Genomic DNA, 26,512 nt, shown 5'->3' with positions numbered 1-26,512 from the left:
TTCTTTAGAAATTGGGCGGGTATCCTGGAGCAACATCCAATCAGGATGAAGAATTACTGATTTGGGCTTTTTGAGCTTTTAAAATAACACTTAAAGTGATCATGTAAGCATTTTCTGAACATTTTTTTTTTAAAACATTGAGAAGTTTGGTTTTATTTAGAAACCCTCCCGACCCCACTAAGGGACAAGGGTGTAAGAAAATCGATGGTTTTATTTAGACTGGTCTATTTCACACAGTTAAAATTTTAAAAATTGACCTCATGTGGCTCAGACAAAATTTAAAAAATTTTTTTAAAATTGAAATGTCACGAATCGCCCTAAGATGGAATAGTTTGAATATGTAAATTTCTTACCAGAACAGAACTTTCAGATTTCAATGTTCATAAAACATTGACTAAACTCAAAAAAGACTGTATAGTTACTCACGCAACAGAGGGTTAATCGCATATTGGCAAATAAAAAGCTCACAAATGAAAACAAAGCAATTACACAAGAACAGTACAAATTCAAAGAAAATGTTTATTGAAAGCTCACTGCACCTGATTCAAGTTGATCGGCTTTTGTAAAACTGAACTTAATCAACAGTTTGCATTTTGATATTAACAGGCCACACTGAGGCAGCTACTCAGTGAAAGCTTTTAACATTCACATGCCATCTTTGGTTTAATTAAAAATAATAAAGGATATTTACAAAGCATTTATAGCAAACAGTGCAATTTGAGTGTCGATCACCTCCACACCATCGTGCTTTAGCATACAGCAGAAATCGTTATCTCTTGTATTAAAGTGCGATCTTGATCAGTAGTTGTGTGCATAGATAAGACGCAGACGTTACACTGATGGGTGTTGATTCATTTTAGACTAAGGCAGTGCTCTTCTCCTTTACAGTTAGTCAGCAGAACAATACATCTTCTGTATGCATTAGTAGTACAATGTGTAAATTCATATCTAGCCACTGATGATGGTAGAAGGCAGATTTTTTTTTTGTCAGATTTTTGCCTATTAGATAATAGTTGAGCTGAAAATATAAACATGAACAAAGAATGTCATCTAGTCAGATCACTTAAACCTATGATCATTTCTTTTGTATTTATATATAAACACATTTTTAAATAAAAGCTTTTAGCTGTATTAGAGGTGAAACTCCTCGTCTATAAAACACTTGGGCTCAAAGCAAATAGGTGTAGTTTACGCCATTAGATTAGTTTAGAAACAGAAATAACAGCAAGTTTGGTTTCTCATAGTTTGAACTCTTTCAGTGTGTATTAGCTCGTTATATGACTGAATGGGAAGTTGCATATTGCAAAGGGAGAACAAAATTTTTTTTTTTAGCAAAGTTGACTGACTTTGCTAAAAGAATTTGACTTTCATCAAAGTCTAAAAAACTCCACAGTTAATATTAAAATGGTGGGAATGATCTTGGCTTGTTTTTCCTGCATAGGATCTGTGTTTGTGTATTTACACCTTCTTCAATAGGACAATTGGTCACTGAGTGAAGGTTGCACTAATGTAAAGTATAAATATCACCATTGTAAGACAACAGAGGAAATGTCTGCTGTCATTGTAAACTCAAGACGTTAATAATTTCACTTCACTCCATTGCTGGCAAATCACTTCAATGACCAAATTAAAAGTATAGTTTTTAATAAATATTCTCCAACATTAGCAGCTGAGTGAAGTTTGCAGCTTCTTGGTGGAACTTGAAGACCCATAAAAACATTAAAAAATAACAACATTCATCTCTTAGAAAATTTTGAATAAAACTCCAAGCTCCAACCTGGTGCTGAAAAGAGAATCAACTAGAATCTTTTTTTCGTCTTTTTTCTTTGGTTTTTGGCCTCACACAGCTGGATTCAGCGTCCTAGACAAAATTTACAGATCATATATATATATATATATATATATATATATATATATATATATATATTTTTTTTTTTTCATTAAGGCTGGAGTGAAAAAAAATAAATAATAAAACAAAAGAACTAGGAAGGCTGCATCCACTGTTGTTGAGGAGTAGAGAATGTAGGTATGACGCAGGCACAGCAGTAGTCCCTGAGGCTGAACGCCAAGACAAGCTCAATCTTTTCCTGTTATTATACTGGTGGTGTCCAAGTCATCAAGGGTCCTCTCGTAGCGAACCGCTGAGGAGAAGTAGGACCGCTTCTTCTTGTAGATGATAAAGGCGATGGCCAGGAGGAGAACGAGGAGGACTATGATGAAGAGTCCCAGTGCAACAGGGGAGCCCGAAGACTCTGATGGGCAAAACGGGTAAAAACATCAGTTTTTCTTCCCATTTACACATCAAACTTATTCCACTTGAACGTTGTTGGTTCCACTTCTCGATACTCACTTGCTTGAGTTTTGCAGACCACACGGCTCTTGGTGGATTCACAGTTGACCAGCTTCCAGTCGCCGACGTCTCCTGCCATCATGACAACGCAGTTAGGGTTCAACTGCTTCCCTGACGATGAGGGCTCAGACTTCAGGTTCGTGTAGGACAAGGTCGAGCCATCCTGCCAGGACACAGGTTTACCTGGGAGGAAGTAAGAGATGAAGATGAGTTCGACCTCAATGCGTTACAAGATCACTGCTAACTTAGACCCGCTATTGGTTTCCTTACTTGGCCTAATATCATAATAATCAAGATTTTCTACTTTCTTGCCAAGAGGTCGTTCACCTTTATTCTTCAGTATTTTCTTCTTGCACAGTGCTGCTTGCATTTTGGTACCAATCACAAGGACATTTGTTAGTTATTAGTTGTATTATTGATAATATAGATACCTAACTTTAATATTTAAGGATCACTGTCCACAGTGAAATGGCTGAACTAAAGAAAATGACAGTTTTCCTGTGACACTAGCTTGTATCTCGGCTAATTAATGCAGCTGCATTAAATAGTAATGTTCAGTTGAGTTAAATCCTTCTTCCTGGCTCTGATTGGCTGTTTCACATCAGAAGTGGTGTATTTCTGCAGATAGCAGTATGACCACTGGGAGGAGCCAGAGAAGCTTGACCTAAAATGTGAAGTCATGTGGTTTAAAAGGCTATTTCTACCATTTTCTGCTTCACACGATTAGATAAGAACAGTAAGAAATGACCATATGTTCAAGTGTATTGTTAGCATGTACTGAAACTAATTTTGCTGTGACTCGACACCACGAAAATAAACCTTCTGTATAGAAGAAAGGAGAAGGCAAGGTCTCATTTTACAGCAGTGCCAAGTAATTTGTTCAGTTCAGTTTTGGGTCTGAACTATTTAAGGAGGGACTTTTGACAACAAACGCTGAATTCATACAGTGCATCTTGAAAATGATAACTATCTCATATTTCCGTTGAATTCTCCTGAGTGCTTCTTTGCCGAATTTCTAGTCCTCCGTTTTCAAAGCCTATTTGTCTTTGTTCGCAAACACATCTACAATTTTTTAGAACTGAAAACTAGATAAAAAACAATTTTATGTTTGAAAAAAGGTTCTAACTCAAAGTCTAGTGTAATATTTAGCTACAGCAAAGACATTCAGGTTTTACGTAGCTGCATCTGCGATTATGTTTTTTGTAAACCCTGTAAATCTAGAAAAAAATTCACAATTATGACAATTCCTCATCTAAAATGTGTTGGATATTTTATAGTCTCCACCTTTAATCTAAAAATCAGGCTTTACCTGCAGAGTCTAATTTGACGTCGAGCCAAACTCGACTGGTGATGAGAGGGTCGTCGGTGAGGTGCTTGTTCAAGAAGTCGTTCTCCTGTTTGGTTTTGATTGTCAGTAGCTGAGCATCTGTTGGCAGAGTGGGGGGGTATAGTTGCTGGATTTCAAGTAGTTCACATGCAAATCAAGAAACCTGATGGTCGATTTTAATGGTCTGATTGTATCAATACAATCAGACATTGTATTAATACAATGTTTTATTCAAACCAGAAAAAAAGAGACATTATTTATATATACATTAGTCTGGCTGTATTTGAATGAATAAGGTCCAGCTCACCCATCTGCTGACATATCGTCTTGGCCTGCTCCATGAAGTAAACACTGTAATTATAGAAGCTCCCGTCGAATAAATAACAGTGATCCTGATGCTGAACCCATCTAGACGTCCCGTTGCCCTGAGGGCAGGAGTTATTCTCCAGGGCGGTTTGCAGCTTAGCTCCTGTTTCACAGCAACAACAATTGATGTCAGTCTGTCACATAAACAATCGCAGGAAAAAGTGCTGCTTTCAAACATTTGCATTGCTTTGAATGCTTCTTTTTAGCAATTATTTATTTATTTATTTTTTACAGAATTGAGCAGTCAACACAAATCCCTTTTCCTACGATAGAGGAGGAACAGACTCGAGTTGTCGTCTCACTTTGGGAGGACGTGGTGGTGTTGGTGGTGTAGCAGATGGCGCCGTCTTGCAAGGTATCACAGAGGGTTTTCACCCACTCTCCGGCAGGGTTCATGAGCACACAACTGGGCTCGCTTGAGCTGAAGTCCGTCAGCGATTCTGTGATCTTGTGGTTGTACCTAAGTTTCGTCCCATCAGACCACTCGAAGGCTGAGCCACTGACCTGTCCAAAGAAGTCGGAAGAGGTGTGAGTTGAGAAGAGGCAGAAGCTCTTGTAAGATGGCGTTAATGTGCTGCTCAGGCTACGTTTGACTCTTCTCCATAAAACTCTTACGTCCTGGATTGACAGGCCAATCCAGAGCGGGAAGCCATCCGTCTTGGCGATGAGCTGCAGGTGCTCGTTGTGCTTTGTGTCATGAACACTTGCTAGGTGACCGCCACGCTGACTGCACTCTTCTAGTGCCTGAGACCAATTTAACTGTTTGGTGACGACCTCATAAGAGAGGGTCTCGTAGGCCTTCAAGTTCTTGAGCAAACGCTTGTACTCCGTTTTGGGCTCTACGATGGAATAAAGACGTAGCATCAAATACAGTCAGCAAATTGACTAATTATTCTGTATGACGATGTGAAGCGCAGGACACTGACCGTTATCCAGCTTGCAGACAACAATTGACTTTTGTCTGAACGCCTCAAAGGTGTCTTTGTCTTTTAAGAGAATCCAGGTTCCCTCAGTCGTGAGACCAGCCATGAAGGTGCCGTTTAAATTGGGTCTGCCTTTCAACCAGTTGGAGTACTGGACACTCGTACCATCTTGCCACATGGTCTGGTTATCTAGAGCAGAATAACATTTCCCTCACTACACCCATATGGACGTATGGTGCCTTTAGAAGATATTTGCCCACTTACAGATCTCGTTTTTGATTTGTGGTCACGCTTACTTTCTTATCAAATTCTGTGTAAATGTCTTATGTAATAACGTGGACACATGCCCATGTTTTTACATAACATGGTGTGGTCTATACCGTAGGTATAGATCAATGTGGTATAGACCAATAGACCAATGTGGCTATTTGTACAATTCTCTTTTTATTCAAAGACAGTGGGTCTGGCTTTTATACAGATAATCCACACCCAATAGTCCAGAAATGATGGAAGTCCAGTCTTTTTTTTAACCATTCAGATGCTTTGGGTCTATATGCTCTGGATTGTCCTGCTCCATAATCCCAGTAATCTTGAGATTAATGTTATGAAGTTGTAGCTATTGTAGTTTTGATGGATAGTATAATTCATGGTTTTATCAGAGCATCATGTGCTGCTTTTTAAGATTATTTAGCCCACTTTCTGTCACTAGACAGGTTCAATTCAAATGATTACTTGACCCTGCAGGTCCGTCGATAATCAGGATGTGGGTAATGAAACAGGTCATCTTTTAAAAATGTAGTTAATCACAGTGAATTCATTAACAATTCTTTTTCAAATATGTCAGGATGTTTTGTTTTGTTTTTTTTTTCCCAGCTTTTTTCCACTTAATATATGACAATCATTTGAAAACTGCATTTTGTATTTACTCTGTTTATGTTTAATTGATGCTAAACCTTCTGAAACATCCAAGTGTAAAAAAACCAGCAAAAATCTGTAAGGGGGCAAATACTTTTTCAAGGCACTGTAAAACCTGCACAAACACCAGATAAAAGACCTACCACTATTTCTGAACATTCCCAGCCAAACAAAGTGAACTAAGCTTTCGTAGGATTTGAGCTTTTCTGCGATGAACTTGTTCTCCTTCTCATTCCTGATGGTTAGGATGGAGGCGTTTGGATCTGAAATGCAGTCGATGAAAAACACCCATTATTATCGAAACATTCCTGTCCAAACATCAGCACGATAACAAGCGAGGTCCAACTCTTACAAAGTTCTTTGCAGGTGTCCTCCATTTTATTCTTTTTAAAAGCATCCCATCTGGTTGGGACGAGTTGAAAGGTGTAACAGTTGCTCATCCAGGGAATCCAGTTTGGTCCTTTCATGTTATGAGGGCATTTAGTGGCAGCGTGCTCTGGTGAGGGAATGACTTCATCTAGAAGAAATACATGCACTTTTGTATTCAAAGAGTTTTAAAGTGAGTTTGTATGTTAACAGCTTTTATCCCCTTGTATGTGCCTGGAAACAACTGCATCCAACAAGCAACCAAAACATCGCATCGACGTTGTCTACGTTTGAGAGCTGCACTCACTGTGCGGTTTGTAGCAGATGGCGCCTTCAAGCCGATCCTCGCATTCTGTGGCTTTCCAGAAGCCGTCCGTGTCCAGGTACACACACCCTCCGCTGGTGGGCTCTGAAGACCATCGACTGAACACAGTGTGACTGTGGTCGGTCCACCGGTAGTGCTGTCCACTCTGAACACAAGGAGGCATCTCACAAAAAAAGAAGTGTAGGTATACGGGGTATTTAAATAAATCGCAAGGCGCTTACATCTTCGCTAAAAAGGCCGATCCACATGGCGGTTCCAACGCGGTTCACGTTCACACTGAGGACGGACTGCACGGAGGCGTCGGCAATGCTCGCTGGATACATACTTTTACTTTTGCAGTACTCCAAAGCCTCAAACCAGGTAAGATTTTTGGAAACCAGTAGGAAAGAGTAGTCTTTGACATTCAAAGGCTTTTCAGTGATAACGGTCTTCTCTTCTGTTTTATCTGCGATAAAGGATAAAACAAAGAGAAGCGGTGAAAGGGATAAAAGCAAAACACTAACATGTAAATATATCCCAAACATTTTTTTTTTACATAGTGTTTGGGATATTTTTAAACATAAAATAATGTAAATATTTTAGAAAATAAAAGATGAGGGAGCAGCAATATTTTTATGTCAGTTTTGGTACATAGATGTGGCAGCTAAAGCTTTGATACCAAAGGAAGAGAGCATTTGCTTGATCTCTTTCATTTGCTTCAGTGTTTTTTCTTAGGTCTGTTAATACAATTTAACATTCTGTACTTCAACCAGCCTACACCTTCATTTTAAGCAGATCATGGAAAAACCTTACCTGCATAGTATTGGCAAATGCCCAGATTTTGACTCTGGGTGCAAGGAGAGTAGTCCCAGGTTCCCAGCATGTCAGAGTGGTCATTATTGATCAGGAACGCACAAATGACCGAACCCTCGGGATCCAAAGACTAATGAAAAACAAAACCAATAAGAAGGGACAATTAGAAAAAAAAAAAAATTTTAATACACAAACCGTAAGTAACGAGGTGATACGTGGCGCTTACCCTGATTCCCATAGACTTGTGCATGCCCAGAAGCAGAGGGTTAAAGTTATAGTAGTTCACTGGGGTCTGATCGACCCATTGGAAGTTGTTCTGCTCGATTTTCATACCAATCCATACTCTTTCCATATGTACCACACTTGATAACAGAGTGTTGATGAAGTCTAGGATGCGCAGGAAATAAATGATGTAGACTGGAAACAATTTTATTGTTTAAACATCCTAATCTAAAACAATGGTTTGACTTCCACTCATCGATAGCGTCGTCAAAAGCCTGTGCTTTCGTCTTTCATGCGACGGTTTAGCACCGCCTGATAGGAATAGCACAGCTATAACTTTTTCTTAAGGGAAAAACCCCACATTGCAACCACTGCATTTTGTGAGGAAAAGCTTTTGTTTTGTTGAAAAGACAAAAGCAACTTCAACATCAGGTCAAAAACAAAAGTTTTTAAACCCAAAGCAAACAAAAAAAAAACATTAAAGACATGAACAGCTAACATGTTAAGCTAAGAAAAAGAGTTGGATTAAGCTCGTGTGCATGAATTATCATGAAGGATGATTGTCGACTAAAATTTAATGATAGTGAAAATCCTAAATGTAAATAAATAAAAGAATGAAAGACGATGTCAAGCAAAGTCCTTACCTTGTTCCACTTGATCTGATATGGTGACCAGGGTTCCCCTCAAAGATTTGCACTCTTCATTGGCCTCTTTGAACGCTATAGAGGTCTTGTTCAACAGTGTGTAGCACTGAAAAAACAACACAAACACAGTATAAGGATTGAAGCTCGGAGCTGATCTGTGATCCTCCTGCATCATCCCAAATCTTGTGCTGTATGAAAATGTCTTGAAATTTTAAAACCTCTGGAGTAAATTCAGTGGCTGGCTAGAAATGAAAGCAATACGCAGAGTACTTCTTTTGGACCAACAAAGAAACCTAAGGAGGTGCAATGCTGAATTTTAGAAATATTATATGCATCTGTCCTCAACATCATCTCAGCTCATTTTTATCTTTCGCTAATGTTCTCTTACGTCACACACACACACACACGCGCACGCACGCATGCACACACACACACACACACACACACACACACACACACACAAAAGGGGTTTAAAGGAATGATAACAATAAGAGGATCCACTTCATACCTTGTTCCTGAAGGAGACTGAGTGGCCTCCACAAGGATATCTTTCAGGTTGGGGTTTCGCAGGGTTTTTCTCCACTGACGTGACGTTGAGCTTTTCACACACAAACGGATTTTTCGGCTGACAACTTAGATCATTGCCTGCAAGGTAAATGGAATGGGATGGAAACAGAGATATTTGAAGAGGCTAGCATTATAACCAGGTGCTTCTGCTTCAGTGGCGTCTCCAGAAAAAGGTTCTTACGGGTGGCCCAGACCAGGCCAGTAAAAACTTTAAAAAGCTACTTTCAACCTGCTTTGGACAAACCTTTATAGCTAAATCAATGCCACCTACTCCCACCTTTTTAGATGCTCAATTTAAATGTAACATAAACTGAACTCCCTGAACAGAGCCCGGTGTAAGAAAATTACATTGCTACTTGTCTCTTTAAATATTTTTATCTATAGAAATATGGATTTAATATAGTTTCTTTCGCACTTCAAATGAGTGATAAATGTCAACAACAGCTTTTATTTTATCATTTCAAACAGCAAAGCCTGCTAAAGGTCAACTTACAGGAAGGAGTAAATATAACAATAAAAGCTAAATCATATGCCACTTCCCTTTGTTTGACCGTTGAACTTGAACAGCAATGACATCTCTACGTCATTGCTGACGTAGAGATGTCAGCAATGACATCTCCTACTACTAGTCCTACTAGTAGTAGTACTACTAGTAGGACTAGTAGTCCTACTAGTGTGAGGACTACTAGTGTGTCCTCACACTAGTAGTTTAGTTTTACTCGTTAATTCTTCTAAGGTCGTTATTTTCCCATTGAGTGGAACATTAACAGAGTTTTCAATTACCTGGAAAAGGATTTTTAGGAGTGATGTAAGTGCATCGGCCCAAAAACTGAGAGCGGTAAAAGTGCATCTGGGTGTACCTGGAACACATGCGAGTTCAGTCAGCGCTGCAATCACCTTGTAAATTTTTTAATGCAGCTATATTTGAAAAAAAAAACACCAACACCTGTGTGAGACTGCTTTCACTTACGTAGGGGGGAACAGCCGGCCGGGGTGTGTCACATCGATCCACCATTTTTGATTTTCTGGTCCACCCAACTGTTAACGGTTTCAAAACAAAGTCATTACTATTAATTTCAGTTCATACGTGTCATAATAAGTTATATTATGAAACATCAACTAGAGTGTTGTGCATTTTCATGAATCTGCTGAATTGGGGTTTCTTTTGGTTAGCCTTCAGTTAATACGTTTCTTGTTAAATCAGTTTCTAGTATGTGTGTCTGAGGTGCTGTTTCACTGCGTCTAGCTAGATTCTCACGACCCTGGAGAGAGGGGAAAGAATTGCGTTGGACTGTGAGGATTTTCAAATCGGCTAAAAATTCCCCATAGGAATGAAAACAATAAAGGGAAAAAGAAGCACAATAATATGTTTAGCCTTTTTTCCACCCATTTCACTTGGAACTATAATCCTGTTTTACTTTTATGAACCGTGGTTGCAGGGTCTCAATAGTTTTCCAAGTAACTAACAGATAAATTAATCTTCAATATTTCAAACCACACACCGTCTAGGCTGAGCTTTCCATCTTTTCCATCTTCCAAACTGCTTTGAGAAGAGGCAGATAATTATTTTCTTTTTAAAAAGTATCATAAGCATAGTGTAAGCTGCCGTCTCATGGCCTTCCTCTGTTGAAAACTCTCCCTATGGACCTTATGAAAGTGTATTGATCCACTGTAAGACTTTAAGACTTTTAGTTGAATTTAAGTTTTTATTTGTAATGATTGAATTTTGCTCAATTTTAGGATGCAATTGTCCTCATTATAATGCCAGTTTGGTTTATAATTGCATTTCACTTTCTATGCTTGTGTTGGCTATTACCTTTACATCTCATTATTTAAAGGAAAATATATTAACTTTATGTTGGCTTCGTATATCATTATCAAAGCATCATCAGATGTAAAATAAATATTTTAACACTTAAATCAGTGGAACTTACATTTTCCAGTTGTTGCTGGATCTTTGCAGTTGCACTGATGCTTGTCGGAGAAGCCAGTTTGCTGCCATTTGCATTGCAATACTGAGTAGCTTCATTGAAGCTTAGCTTGGGCTCCTTTACGAACCAAAACTCAGCTCCATCTATGAAGACAGAGGTCTCATGGTGCCCATCTGAAAAATACAACAATACATCGAACTGTCATGGGAACTGAAGATGGGAAACGGATGAATCAAATAAATTATTGATATGTTAATGAATGGATTTTTAAAAATAAAACCATAGCTTAGTTACCAGGCTTGTACCACTCTGGAGTCTTCGGTTTAATTCCTGTTAAAGCATGGACAAACATAAATTCAGAAGCATAAAACAAATACAAATACACTCGACTTCACTTAAATGTTTCCTTAACAATGACTTCTTCGGTCACACAGTTTCCTCCCTCTTGGTCAGATTTATAAAAAGCCAAGGAAAACTTGTCGTCTTGTGCTTAATGCAGACTCTCCACAGTGGGGTTGAGTGAACTCACTCACCGCGGGGAATCTGGCAGACCCACTCCAGCTGAGCGTCACAGTGGAATGGCGTGGCAAAGAACGGTGGGATGTTTATGTCATAAAAGTAGAGCAGCAGGTGTGTAAAGGTTCTCTTCATTGACTACAGGGCACACATTCAGAAAAAAGCATAAGAGGTCTAAGACATACACAGAGGTTTTAAATGAATTGTTCAAGGGAAAAGTAAAAAAAAAAAAAAGTCAAAAATAAATTAACTGCAATTCATAATTTTTAATAATCAAGTAAAACTGTCTACACTACATGAAATAAAATACTAAATTTGTCACGAGAAGGTACAAATTTAGTATTTGTACTAATCCAGCTAACCTTGAAAGCTGTGCAGTCTCTGTTGTAGCCGTCGTCCTCGTGGAACTCGTGGTGTAAAACATCGAGGGATACCTGTGGCAGAAACCACCGATTAAGCGCTCAAAACAAATACTCTCGTCCAACAATGAGATCGTGTAACACTGCTTTATGTAATTCACAAAATAAACGCAAGCACTTTTAGTGACTGGTTAGCCACAGTTCTTTCTTTCAGAAAGAAAGATTTTAAGACACACTGACACTGTGGGACATGGTGGGGTTTTCCCTTCAGTTTTTTATACTGGGACTTACAGGATGGCCATCGCTCCACTGCCAGGATTGATCGGTTGGATTTCTTCTGTTCAGGCCTACCCAGAAGAACCGATCATCGCTGCGACGAGACAAAGACATTCCTTTTATTCACACCGATTTTTCAAGAAACGACTGAAGACAAAGATATGAGTAAAAATCCTCTAAAGTTGGACAGATTTTTGAAAGAGTGTTTCTCCTGTTCAGATTATTCTCTGAAAAGCCACAGAATGGTCAGAAAAGTTAAGAACCCTCTCCCCAAACTCCCAATGTGACATCTGTGTTACGGAAGAAAATATACCTAATTGAATTCCTCATAATGCGGTGCAGAAATGCCATCTCTTTTATGTTTGTGAAACTGGGCAGGTTGGCTCCCAGAGCCTGACAGAACCTCCTGGCTTCCTCCCAGGAGCGTTTCCTGCTGAGCCGCTCCTCATGAAACACCTGGCAAGGAGAAAGATCAGCTCATAAAAGATAACCAATATAAGAGGTTAAGCAGAAAAAAGGCAGTAAAAAGTGAATGTAGGACAAACGGTACATGTGGTGTAACAACGCTAAAAGACATACGGATGACCTTTGTGTTTAAGAATTAGAATTTTTATTTTGCACAACAATAAAAATCAATAGTTGAGGTATTATTTAGAGCAACCATAAAATCATTAAAAACACTGCATTATCAAATAGAACTTAAAGAAAGCTACACAATACACAGTAGCGCCTGCAGCTGTACCTTGAAATTTTCCTTTAAGTAAAAAATTGTTTTAACATTTTTTTATTATCCAACTCTCTTTACTATTAACAAATTTGTGGAGAAAAAAAAAAGATAATTTGTGTCAAAACATTTTGTACATATCTGTGAGTCTGCAGGAATGGACACATGCACGACCTTAAGCCTAAATGTTATTGGTCAGTTTACTGTTGTTTATTTGGCGGCTTGGCGATTTTTCTGTAAGCTAAAAATGAATGAGTGGAGTTTTAACCTCCCGTAGTTCTAAGACTGGTCGAGTGGACCCCACCTGAGCTTTTTACCGTGTGCACGGTTCTGGCAGATCGCTGGTTTATGAGCTTTTTTTGTGGTTTCACAAACTGAAGAGCTGACAGGTCACCCGGTTGGCTGACCGTGACATCTGCTGCGCTCTTCCTGAACGTCACGCTAAGACTGTAGGAGAGTTAAGTAGTTCAGTCTACTCTAAGACTGAGAGTTAAGTAGTTCAGTCTACTCTAAGACTGAGAGTTAAGTAGTTCAGTCTACTCTAAGACTAAGAGTTAAGTAGTTCAGTCTACTCTAAGACTAAGAGTTAAGTAGTTCAGTCTACTCAAAACGTTTTCCAAAAGAGTGGAAATGAAGCAAACACTGTTGCTTCACCTTCTTCTCCTCTGGAAGTCTCAGAAGCATCACCTGAACCTGGGAATCTCCATCCTCCTCATTCCTTGGATCAGACACACAGGCTTTGCTTTCATGTCTTTATTATTTTACATAATTTATAGAAAGAAAAAAAAAAAGGTCAGCTGTTATAGCAGACCATGCGCATTACGCATGCATCTGGCCTGCAATTGTGTGGTTTAGGTTTGTGTTGGTTTTGTGAGACATGTTGGAGATGTGGTTATGCTCTTGCGGGTCGGGTGCAGTGATAGTTTTGTGCGTATCCTCCTATAGGTGCCCTTGACTGTACATACCTTGTAGCAGTATTTGCTGTCTGTTAAAGTCATCCATCCATCAGCACAGGTCGCGTTAGGATCCGGTTCTGGTTCTGGTGCTGAAGGTGGTTGGAGGTCTGTTCTACAGATTGTGCCGGCTTTGAAAAGAGTGCAGTTCTTTATTTCCCACCTGCCCAGTGGCTTTGCTGTCGAAATCACAGCACAACCTCCGTCCCTATCTAAAATACATAGATACAGGGGAAAAAATATACGGCAATATGATTATGCATAAGAAAACCAGTATATCTGAACAAGACTAAAAAAGCTCTGCATAATCTGATATTACACAAGAGTCTAAATTACCACAGTGTGAGTGGAGCAACGGGCTCGAGTTACTCACTAACCTGGTTGAAACCAGCCCCAGTTAGTATACGTGACCACGCCCGAGGAGTCGCCCTGGCTCATCCACTGATACTCTCCTGTGTTCTTGATGTCCTGCAGGCCAATCCAGAAATACTGAGGGTCTTTGCTGATGTGTTCCGCAAGCAGACGGTTGATGAAGGCCTGCTCAAACCTAAAAACAAGAAAGAAATCTGAATGACCCGGCCCCTGCTACAACCTAATAAGACGGAGCTCACCATGCAAATGCAAAGAAAAGGATTTAAAATGTGCTTTGGGTGCAGGCATGGTAAAACATAAGCCCTCTATCAATACCAAGAGACTACACAACGGGACTTGGATGAAAAATAATCAATTCCTTCACAGGTTATGAAAAATTGTTAAACTTCAGTGAACATCAGCGGGGCAAATCCCTCTATGTTATATAACCAACTCTATGTAATTAAAACTAAAACTCTGTAAAAGCCAGATTTTTGTCAGTGCCTATGTTCTGGTGAATGTTAGCATGCTAAACATAGATAGCTACAGTTCTAGTAAATTTGTACAAGACTAACAAAAAAGAACATTGTGTCAGTTTTGAAACAGTGACTAAAAACTTTTGTAACAATCTTCTCGTGGGGGGGGGGAGGGGTTAAAGATGTTGGCAAACCTCGACAACATTTTTACCTTACCATTTTTACCTTTTACCTGCTTCTTATAGTGAAAGTACCACGTAAGTTAATTATATAATGATTTCTCTGTTCTAGAGCTGACTTCAGATGATTGCAGTTTTACTGACGATAACCAGACCCCACCTGTTTCTTATAGTGACGTTACAGTGGTCTTTGAAGGGCACTTGTTCAGTCCTCATTAGATAGCAGGAGCTGCCATGCCTCCTCCACCCCTGGGTAATTAAAAACATTAAAACTCTGATTATAATAAAATTACATGCAAACAGGGACGGTGACACACATCCAGTTTCTATGCAATAGCTATATAATGAAAACAGCACCATTGATGTTTCTTTTAAATATATTTATGTATTTAAAAAGTGAATTTTGATTGCATCCTTAATTTTTTAATTTTCTGACCAGAACCTAACAAAATTAACTAGGTACCAGTCCTGCATAATATACTGTGACAATAATTTTTGTAAACTCTGATCACAAAGTCAACACTTACATCTTCGTAGCGACATCCAGCTTGTACTGACGACTCATTGAAGACTCCTTTTTTCTGACACATGAAAGACATCTTCGTTGAGCAGTCCCCAACCCGCCAACCATGAGACTGGAAGATTAAAATGAGTAATTAGGATTTATTAAAAAAAAAATAAAAAATTATATATATATATATATATATATACAGCTTTGACACTACATCATTTTGTCTTTCAATACATACAATGGTGAGGAAAAACACACAAACCTCCCGATAGTAGAAGACACAGGTGGGATCCTGAGCTTTCTGGACAGGCTGGTTTTGGTCCCAGTAGGTGAAACTGACAGGCTCCTTGTCAGTCCACATGAAGACGGTGGGTTTTAATCCATGACCCTTGAGACCAATCCAGGCACCAGCAAAATTCCTATCTGCACGGGGACACGGGGAAAACTTAGAGAAAACTCAAGGAAAGACTTTAAATCAGCCTAAAATGGACAAAAGTACAATAACAGGTTCGCATTTAAAATGAGATCTTGGATTTCAATTCCTGCAATATCAAACAGTTTGTTGAAACGTTTGGTCCCTGTAAAAAAATATTTAAGTGATTAAAATAACAGATTTAAAAACACTCATTAATGACTTTTCTGAAGTAGATTGCTTGGTTACTTTCCATCACCTCTTACTTACTTTCCCACACACTTCAAAAGTGCCTAGTCATCTCTTTGGAAATATTTTTTTCTTTTCTTCCTCATAAACCTGCTTGTTCTCCTGGATTCTTTTGCTCACCAGCCTGCTTGTTTAGTGACTATTGATGAAGTCAAAGGAAGGTTTCATTTTTCTTTTCTTGCCACTTGAGAGAATTACCCAAGTGTGTTTGGATGGGTTTGATATCTGCTAACTTTGACACCCGATACTATTCTTCCATTTTCAGTAAAATATGACGTGCATGTAGCACATGCATAACTCCTCCACCTGCAGTGGAGACCTTTTCTTTGCACACGTCTGCAGCCTTTTGTCTGCGTACGTGCTGTGACCAGCAGCTCCATGTGTCTTCCAAAATGAAACAGGTGTGTTCAGTGCCATTCTAGAAACAAACTACTGGCTTCAATCATTGCTGAGGCACAGCCTCAAACCTGAGCTTCAGGTTTCTGTAGCCACCATTAAAAAACTCCCAACGTTCATTTTATGAGTCATCAATTAATTCAATAAAAAGCAATCAGAAAAAAAAAAAAAACTGTCTACTACAGGGCACACATTCAGAAAAAAGCATAAGAGGTCTAAGACATACACAGAGGTTTTAAATGAATTGTTCAAGGGAAAAGTAAAAAAAAAAAAAAAAAGTCAAAAATAAATTAACTGCAATTCACAATTTTTAATAATCAAGTAAAACTGTCTACACTACAACTGACTTGTCAACTTCTTTTGCTCAACAATAAATCTGAAGTTATACAAAAACTCTTTAATGTTATAGATGACCCCCTTCTGCTATTTTCTGAATTTTTCACAGCAAGGGAACAGAAGAGAATTAGTTCAGGAAAACTGAACATCAGGGGGTTTACCTGTTGGAAAATACGTGCTGATCATCTCGATGTTGTCAATAGAGTGGAAGCTAGCTAGCTGCGCTCCTCTTTCTGTGTTGTTGCAGTATTTTTGAGCGTCTACAAAGTTCCTCTGTTCGTTGGTGTCGTTAATTAACTTGTAACACCAGCCGTTCCATGGCACCCAGCCCTCTGAACACACTGTTTCTTTATTTACTAAAGGTCCTGTAGAGATAAAGAAGAGCAGAAAGAAAGGACATTACAAAATTTTAGAGCTAGGGGTTTTTATTAAAAGCTACGTCAGATAAATGCACTCTAAATAAGGCGAGGTTTTTAGCATTATTTGTTAGTAAGATTCCCTTAAAAATTAGCTGGTAATATAAATCTTGATGAGAACCGGAATATGGAATAAGGAAACTATCTTAAATTATAGAGTGGTTCACGGCACTGGATTTTTAAATGACATCCTGGTGCAGTTATGTGACAGTTTCACTCAGCAGAGAAACAGGTGGCATGCCAAGAAGTGCACACTTCCTTTAACCGACCTGTGGCCGTCGTGTCGGAGGCGTTCACCCTCTTCTTGCAGATGTACGGCAGCCTTTTGTTGCATGATTCAGACTCAAAGTTCTTTCCAGAATTTAAGACGCCGCAGTCTGACTCGATAAGGAACGAGGTGAGTGGCATTCCTGTCAATAGTAAACACTGTTTTAGAAAAACAACTTTAAAAAAAGTACATCCTAAAACACACGACGCAAGCGAACATCGTACACCAAAAGTGGGACATAGACAGTACGCAAATAGCAGCGTGCACAGCTGTAACTCACACACACGCTGCATTGGAAGCAATGTAACTTTTTCCTCACTGCCTGATTGAACTTTTACACAACGTGGGCAAATGTTGGAGAAATATGAAACAAAGCACATTTGATACGACAACAATCCACTACTGTACTTGCTGGTCACGACCCTGACACACTATACATTTTTTTAACCATCGAGCGTCCATAACAAGGAAAGACAAATTGCTAAAATACAAAATGAAAAGTACAATTGCTGGCAGCCTTGGAAAAGCCACCCATTCAGAGTTACTGATGGGTTATTCGGCAACACTAACAATCTCAGTGGCACACTGTGTCCAATAACAAGGCACACGCAGCTCCTTCGTAACACTGGTTATATTGTTTCACTGACTGCTGCTATTGCATGTAGAAGAGCAAACCACAACAGGATGGGGTTCTTTGTGCGCAACATGCAGCCTGCTGCCGAATGCAGCAGGTTCCTGATCTGAGTTTTGACTTCCTCCAGACTTTAAGACTTCATCATTTTACAGGTACATTGATTTAGTCAAAAACATAGAACAGAAAAAAAAAAGAAAAGAAATGAAAATTCCTGACCTGCTTCCCAGCGCAAGACATAAAGAGGAGATCCGTCTGACCACTGCCATCCCTGGGAGCTGTCCAGTTGGTGAAGGCCGATCCACATCCTCTCTGGCATTTCACGAAGTCGGCCCAAAACTGCACAGTGCAGCATCACAGCAGTCAGGAGAAGCAAACATAAATGTTCTCATTCAGAAAATGTGCCACCATAAACATTAAAATACAATAACCAGCCATTCATCGAGGTCATTATCACCAGATTGATACACACACACATCAGTGTGATGTTGTAAGTATGTAAGAAATCAAATGTCACTAAATACAAGTAAATGAAATAAAATAACAAGCATGCACATGGAAATATGCTAACCTAAAAATTAATCTATGAATGAGTCCAGAGAAAATTAGATTTAAGTCACTCAGTTGGGCTTTGCAAATTATGACCTCAGGTGCTTTGACTTTCATGTGAAGTTGATTATTTGGATGAATAATGTCCCATTTTTGTTCATAACTTTATCATATTAAGGACAAGTTTCATTAGGAAGGCTGCACCCAGAAGACATGCAGCCTCTAATTATGAGCATAAGCAGAGTTAGGAAGCAGGTGGGCGGTTCTGGTCAAACTGCGCCTCATGAAGGGGGTTTCATCTGTACAAGACAACTTCTTGTCACGAAAAACACACAAAACATCATCGGCACGAGAATCTACGAAAGCACCCAGTGAGGGACAAACCCTTTGGTTATGATGGTGCAAAACTGTGAAACTGTTGAATTAAAAAAGGTGAGTACAAAAGGGCTTGTTAAAGATTTCTAATGAAAATCTCAAGCGTTAGGTGCTTTCCTCCTTGGTTAATTTACTTTGAAATCTCCTGTCAGTGCCGAAACCTGCTTCAGCCGAAGTCCAGTTGATGGTTGTGCAACACCGCCACCATAAAAAGGAGATTGGAAGTACAAAAGGAGGAAGTACATAAAAGGATTCCTATCGGAACAGGCACATACGCAGCAACAGCATGGTGTGTCTCAAACAAAAGTAAACCGTAATAAAAACAGGCCCGCAGGTTCTTCCTGCGGGCCTCATTTCCAAGTGAAGTTGAGGTGATTAGGCATGGGGTCAAAAAAGCGAAATGATCGGAGTCGTTGGTACTCAATTTAACCTTTTACTGCTTGCACAAACGCAAGAACTTTGAAAACCAGCTGACCAATTACTGACAAATTCGTCCGTGATCTGTGATTTTCAGGTGGGTAGCGAGGTGAAGGTACTTTTACAGAAAAGGTTGGTCTTACAGGCTGTGGAGTTGAGATCGGACTCTGACAGACTGAGAAGATCGGCTCCCTGACTGCGACAAGAATGCAAAGCTTCATGCCAGGTCACCGCGGCGCCGGAAACAAACTCGTAGCAGGGTCCCCCAGGCGGTCCGGAGAACAGGGTCTGGCAGCCCACCTCTGCAAAGTCACGGACACAGAGTCGTTGAAAGTGCAGAAACAGAGCTCAGTCGAAAGAAGAAGAAAACTGCTACGCAAATAAAAGTGTACGTTAATCCAATTAGCCGACAGAAGACATATATTTTACAACTACACAGAGAAGTATACATGTCGTTTTAATAAAAAAAAAAAAAAGTTAACTTACCAGGTAATAGACAGTTCCCCCACTTCTGCTCATAGTCAAAGTCTGAGGATGTGGCACACCAGGACAGTCTGGGGACGTTTGTATCAGGAATACATCCGTGATGCCAGGTGTTGTTGACTTTGAAGGGGAACTGGCATGGGGCTCCTGCAGAGTTCCCTCTGGTGGTGTGAACAACTGCCCAGACACAAGAGACAAAGTCACAGCTGCATTACTCCTGCTGACCATGGCCAGTGGACTGTGTCACATGGGTGGCTGTGAAACTGAATCACGCTGCATAAGTAAAAAAAATAAATAAATTTGATCCGACATATGCAGATTGACCCCAGAACAAAAGTCAAAGGCCTTGTGAAGACGCTGGTAAGATGGTTTCAGTATCCACAGAGAAACGCGTCCAGAACCGATACGTATGCAACGGCCTCTGGTCCGAATGGACAACAACTTTAATCATACAGCCAGAGTAGTTAAATAGTGGTGACCAGGTTTTTGTTCACTCTGTGAAGAGAGAGTAATCCTTCTGTCTGTAAACCTCTGATTCTGAAGACATTGATAAATATTTATTTTTTTAATCTTTCTCTCAGTATTGTGGCACTTAGCAAATAGAAATACTTTTGGTCATTATAGCTGACCAAAACCAACAGAAGTTTGGCTTATTTCACTTGAATGCGAGTCTGTGTGCTTAGTTATCCATTCGCAGGTTTCCATCTTTCCAATTGAGAGAAGATGTAACATGAGACGCTGCAGCACGGAGGGCAGCAGGAGGCTGGAAGGAAACACAATCTGCTGGAGCAGTGATTCCCAAACAGGGAGGGCTGTGGAGACCACTTAGTGGGTGGTGGTGGTGTTGTTGTTGTGGGTTTGGTTTGGCAGCTGGAATTTAATGCTAGAAAGACCATCATATTTAAAAAAATAAAATAAAATAAAAATAATAAAACAATGAGCTTATCGAAAGAAACAAGTTAGCTTTAACTGATTTGAGCTTATCGAAAGGAACAAGTTAGCTTTAACTGATTTTACACACATTACAGTTATTTAAATACTCCTCAATACCTACACTGCATTGGATATATTTTAATTATTTTCTTTCAAAAATAAAAAGATCAAATGAGGTTATTAAAAACCACAGACTGCCACTTAACATGTAATTTTCCGCATCCGTTTTACAAGTTCAGCGTTTTAATTTTAAAGAGTGTTGACACACACTGCTCCTCATTCTGCTATGTAGCTCTTCCACTGTGAACGAGCTCAGAATGATGAAGCATATGCAAGTGTGGGAGGGAGAAGTCGTCTCATTTTAAGTGCTTCCTCTCGTACGGAAATGTCCACTCTGATTGGTCGATTCACTCAGAAATTTGAGGCACAAACTCATTATTTGATTTATGCGAGCTAAAAACAGCCACGAGCTGCACAATGCACGTTTTGACTCGCACTGGGATTTAGGAAGGGAAGTTAAAAACTGCTAGTCTGTCATCTTTAGGTTTGCACAAAAAGCTATTTAAATACTCATTAGTCATAATATTTTGACAGCTCTTCTAAGACTCACTAGGTTGCTCTTTTGTGAAAAAAAAATAGCAACAAAAAATCAGCACATTTGGAGATGTTTTATGGGAACATTTAGCCTCTTTAGGTCTACTGGAGGTTTATTTTCACTAATCTGAAACATTTCAAAGAGTCGGGGTATTGTGTTTGATCCCATTCATGCTCTGAACTCGGAGTTCCAGCTGCTTCCTTCAGCGAGTAGGTATTGTCTGCTCAGACACATTAACCGGCCTATCAGAACCCATCGGGTTGGTGTTTTTGGGTAGCTTACGTTAACCTCTGAGGCTTTTTATCAAAGTTTCACAATCGTTCTTCGGCAATTTTACTCTAAGCCTCTGCCGCTTAATGGCTAACTGCGTGCGTCTGCCTCTGCCAGGGGAGTTTTGTTGTCATGCCTGTGAAATGTGTGGGAGGATTTGGTTTGGAGGCAAATGTCATTAAAACCTATTTTAATGTGAGCTAGTAGGTTCTTAAGCAAAACCTTGCACTGTGACAAAGATGAGCGATGTGACTCACCTTAGCTCTAAATGGTTATACTCGCAAGGCTGATCAGAGCATAATGTCAGATCGTATTTATTAGTACAGATGTTACAAAACTTTTTTTGAGATCCCTGTGGGGTCAAACTGTACTACTACAAGTCACATTATGCTTCATAAACATAATCCTCTTATAGTTCTTGATCATTTAAACTTTATGCCACAATTTCATGAAACATTTAATAGTTGTTACATGAGTCAACGCCTTCAAGCGCTGAACAATGCTTGTTCTGGGATAGAAAAAGGCCGTTTTTTTTTTCTTTTTTTTTCTCGACTGGAAATTCCCCATAGGATTGTACTTCCTTCCATTAGAATGCGACATAGCACGCAGTACCACAAAAAAAAAAAAAAAAAATCTAAGCCAGGTAAACAAGACAGGTTTGTTTTAAAATGTGCCACAACCTGTTTTTTCTCAAAACAATACCTGCAGAGGTAATTTTGCAGGCACAGTACAGGAGATCTGAGCAAATACACTGCAAGGTCACTTCAAGAAGCACATTTTACTTGCTGCACTCTGTACGAAATTAATTTATCAATATGTTTCCCCCCTTCCCCTCTCCCATTCCCTCAGACAACTTCCTGAAGCGTCAAGCACCTGGACAAACTTCTTGTCTTACACACGAGATGAGAGAGGCAACACTTACCATGATAAGGCCTCTGGCAGATGTTCTCTTGGGTTCCTCCTCTAACCCAAGAGTCTTTAGAGTCCCGCTTGGGCCCAACTTCATCTTTGGTGACCGTCAGGCCCATCTGGTAAACTGTGTACACCAGTCCGTCGAGGCAGTGCCACGTCAAAGGAACGGTGGAGCCACAGTCGACCAGGGCAAGCGTCTTCGAGCTGACGTTCAGCGCCAAGCAGAGAGACGACGCCACGTGGAAGAGCCTGTCGCCTGAACCCCACTTCCACAGCTGGGATCTGAGGGTGGAGTTGCAGGTGGTGATTGTAAAGGTTTTTGAGAGTCCCTTTTCCACACATTTACCCGTGGTGGAATGCTGGATGGTGAAAGCATCTTCATCTGAGGACGAGAAAGGGGAAAAGATTTATCTTTTGTTCTTATTCAGAGAACAGAGGTGCGGATATATGGATTATTATTTTTTTTGCCTCCATAACGCAGAGAAAAAGAAAGAAAAAACAAAACACTGAGCTAAGACGTCTACTCACTCTGCCGCATGGAAGACACTGCACAATAACCATACAAATAAAAATATCGATTGCCCTTAAGTCTAAAGTATCTAAATCAAATTTATCTAAAGAACAAGAGAAAAATGTGGTAAATATTGTGACCCAACTCTTATATTGGATAAAACCAAGACAAACTTGATCTGCTCAGATTAATGTTTAGTGTAAACTCTGCTAATACGTCAGCAGTGAATATTTAAAAAAAACTGTTGCTTCATTTCCAAATGTGTTTGATATAATTTGTGAAAAAGGTACCAAAAATTTGGCCTAGAGGGACACTTTCTGCACTGATAAGAGAGATAAAGTGTACACTACACTAAATGTGCAAAGTAAAAAAAAAAAAAAAACAAAGTCAGCAATTACAATGACCCGGGCTATAGAGGCTCCAGACACTGCTGGCAAAAATTTTAGTTTTTGGAAGAATAAAAACATGTGACAATATCAAGAACGTTGAACTTCATAATTAATCAGATTCACTGGAATCATTTTTTAACTAATAAGACCGAATAATGAAATCAAACCCAAAGGTTTGTTGAATTAAACTGGTAAGATGTCACAAATGGCAGGCGAGGCTTTACATGTTTTACTGGGGGTTTGGATTACCACAGATGGGTATACTTTTGAAACTTAGAATAAATTATATCACTGGAATCCATGGGACAAAGCCTGAAGAGAAGATTGCTCTAGTAATATGTTCAAAGTTTGTGAGATTCCTCCGAAGTGCATGACTCAGCGCAAGGAAGCATCGAAGCGTTAGAATCAATATGAAAGTGAAAGGTAAAATGAGGTTTTGTTTGCACTTAAAGCAAAATTACATGAAATGAAGCGAATCACAAGAGTGACTGAGGGGCTCTATTCAATTCTAACATGCTGATATGCATACGGATAAACAAGCTGGGTTTGTATAAAAAGCAGCATCTTCTTTGAAGGGAAAGAGCATTAAGGTAAAATGTGTTGTTTTTTTTTGTCAAACATGCATATGGGAAACAGTTTAAATCTACAATTTACCCAAGCTGGCTTTCCAGAAATAGAAAGTGTCATATTACAGCTGCAAAGATGTTTGTGTCAGTGAGTGATTTGTGTTATTTCACCCCTAAACTGTAGGCAGTATAATAAAAACTGAGCAGGTGCGAGGAGGAGTTTATCAGAGCTGGATTTTAAGGAAGGATCCCAAAGCGATTTAGACTGTAAACAAATATTAGCAGAAGCTTACGTGTTGTGGTCAGAAAAGGTTTGTGCCAATTGCTGGCCTCCTTTGTAAAAGTTATTATCCAGCTGAGCTGATTGTGAAACGGGCTGGCCGGAGCTGTAAATGTAGATGGCGCAGAGCCGAAAGCAAAGTGTCGCAGATTACTTACCGGAGCTCTGGACGCCGTCCGGTGAACAAGTTCCCCGGTTGACAGATGTCTCCAGCATCAACAAACAAAGGCAAAGTGTCGCTGCGGAGAGTTTCAGCATACTTGTGGCAGTCTGTGGGTTTTAAGGCTTCACAAAGGATATGTTCTATTTTTCCCCTCCTGAATAAAGAGCAGCGAACCTACCCCTATCGATAAGCGAACTTCTAAACAGAAAGTGAACAGATAACCCAACAGTCGGCGCAGTCCCAGCTGTCACATCAGCGCCTCCCAAAGACTTGCCAGAGGACGTCAAGCTGGCGTCAATTTCCGGACCGAGCGTAAAAACGACCACAACAAACGTCGGGGAAAATTAAACTAGCAAAAAACATTAAAACTAAAAATATTCGGAATAAATTAGCTGCATTTAAACATAAGCATAGCATAAAGCTGAGAAAGCAACACCAGAGGAAAAACAAATACGGCGTAAAGAATTACGTCAATTTTAAATAATTAAATAAACATACCCTTACAATATACTACCGATAAATAGCTATAGGACGCGGATTTACTTTCCAGAAAAATAACAAACGTTCATAGTTTCAAAATAAAAACAAGACGTCTGCTGTTCAAATGTTAATCTTGAGAGACAACTGTCAAAAGTAATTAGAATTAAAAATAAACAAATAAAAAAATATGGTTCAAACAGCGATGAGGTAAAAAAAAAATCAAAACAAAACAAAACATACTAACAGGCTCAACTATCATACAATCAAAAGAAATTCTAATCCAGTATTTCCTTTCTTCACCTTGGTCATTATTGCTACAGCTCCTTGTGTTCACAAAACTTATGAAATGTATAAATGTCATCTGCAGGGGCGGATCAACTGCCACCCCAAATGAGAGCCTTGCCACCCCTGTTGCCACCCCAGCTGGCGACTATGAATTCAATAAATAGTTATGGGAAATCGGAGATTAAGCGCATGAATATTTTTTTCCGATAACATTGAATGCAACACAATGTAACCTGACACCCACTGCTGAGTAGCGGGAAGTGCGAGAGGAGGACAGAGCGCCAGACAGCAGCATTGATATGGATGGATATAAATTACTGGACTGGACATTACGTGACTTATTGTGCGCCACTGCTGTCCATTGAGTCAACGCTATGGGTGGTCAGAAAATACCACAGTCACGCAAAGAATCTGAAAAATGGACGCAATATTTAGCGGTTAATTCAACCCTATGAATTAGATAACAAGGGCTTCAGATTTAACAGGTGAGGAAAAAGTTTTAACTTAAAGGAAACATGAGGAAAAAGTTTTAACTTAAAGAAAACATTGAACAAGTGAGCAGTGGGTCAGGCTCAGTTCGGTGTGTTTTGGTTCCGTTAGCACTAAAACAGGTCAACCCGCACACAAAGTCATCAGTAGAGCAGTTGTTTAAATGAGCTAATCAACCACAGCTGTGCTCAGGCGAAAACTTATTAATAATGACAATATAGACATCTAGCCTGACAGCATAATGTAACAGACCCAATGTTATGTTTTAGTGTTTTTGCCACTTTTTTGTGTGGGAAATGTTTGTTTTTTTGGTGTCGATTCCCCTGATCGGTAATGGGTCCGCGTAAAAGCCGACACAGAGCGAGAAAAGGCAGAATAGAAGTGGTGTTTGGTTCTTCACCTGTTTATCAGCTTTATTGTGAGAGAAATGTGCCCCTTCTTGCATCTTGACAGAACTAACAGAAACGCAATTGTTTATAGATTTGTATCACGGAGAACTGATCAAACATCAGTTTCCTCCTCTTTAGTTTAAGTCGTATTTAATAGATATATCTGATAACAAATGATGGCGCTACGAATATTTTTGTGACAGATTTCTGCTCGTCCTGCATTGGGATAAAATGGTTTTCTGGACATAACTCAATGAATCACATAGCGACTAATAGGCGCTGTCCAATCCAGTAATACATATAGTATGAAAGACATAAAAATAATTAACTATACAATATTAAGAAATTATATGTAATCCTCAGTGCTTCATGAAGCTCAATTTGAAACGATGCAAGTTAAAAATATTTTACAAGTAAATTAAGTCCAATGTTAGGTCTGTGTAAGCTAAATGTGAGAATGAGAAGTTTATATATATATATATATATATATATATATATATATATATATATATATATATACACACACACACACACACACTGGCATATGCTGCCACCCCTGAAAAAATCCTTGTCCCCCTCTTGCCACCCCATATTTTTCTAGATCCGCCCCTGGTCATCTGACACCTTTCACTGGTGTATTTGCTC

At 39.4% G+C, this 26,512-nt stretch overlaps 1 protein-coding gene across 1 annotated transcript; it reads right to left on the bottom strand.

Annotated features, from left to right (window-relative positions):
• Positions 1-499: 499 nt before the first annotated feature.
• On the bottom strand, positions 500-24,857 carry ly75 (lymphocyte antigen 75). Its single transcript, XM_008404453.3, has 35 exons — positions 24,220-24,857; positions 22,326-22,697; positions 19,609-19,782; positions 19,266-19,424; positions 18,001-18,120; positions 17,152-17,292; positions 16,628-16,831; positions 15,336-15,496; positions 15,090-15,197; positions 14,723-14,811; positions 13,934-14,103; positions 13,569-13,768; positions 12,193-12,335; positions 11,895-11,973; positions 11,607-11,678; positions 11,262-11,382; positions 11,023-11,058; positions 10,732-10,901; positions 9,768-9,835; positions 9,581-9,657; positions 8,739-8,875; positions 8,231-8,336; positions 7,591-7,751; positions 7,365-7,494; positions 6,794-7,017; positions 6,555-6,717; positions 6,234-6,398; positions 6,025-6,144; positions 4,970-5,155; positions 4,659-4,882; positions 4,346-4,547; positions 3,985-4,146; positions 3,660-3,776; positions 2,351-2,533; positions 500-2,252 (listed from the first exon to the last, which is right to left on the bottom strand). Exons 1-35 carry the CDS (start codon positions 24,317-24,319, stop codon positions 2,077-2,079), a joined length of 5,220 nt encoding a protein of 1,739 aa, XP_008402675.2. The 5' UTR covers positions 24,320-24,857; the 3' UTR covers positions 500-2,076.
• Between the last annotated feature and the right edge of the window lie 1,655 nt (positions 24,858-26,512).

Source organism: Poecilia reticulata, chromosome 3 (genome assembly GCF_904066995.2).
Source record: "Poecilia reticulata chromosome 3, P_reticulata-male-v2, whole genome shotgun sequence".
Taxonomy (NCBI): Eukaryota; Metazoa; Chordata; class Actinopteri; order Cyprinodontiformes; family Poeciliidae; genus Poecilia; species Poecilia reticulata.
Note: the sequence above shows the minus strand (reverse complement) of the source record. Positions and strands in the feature narration are given on the sequence as shown.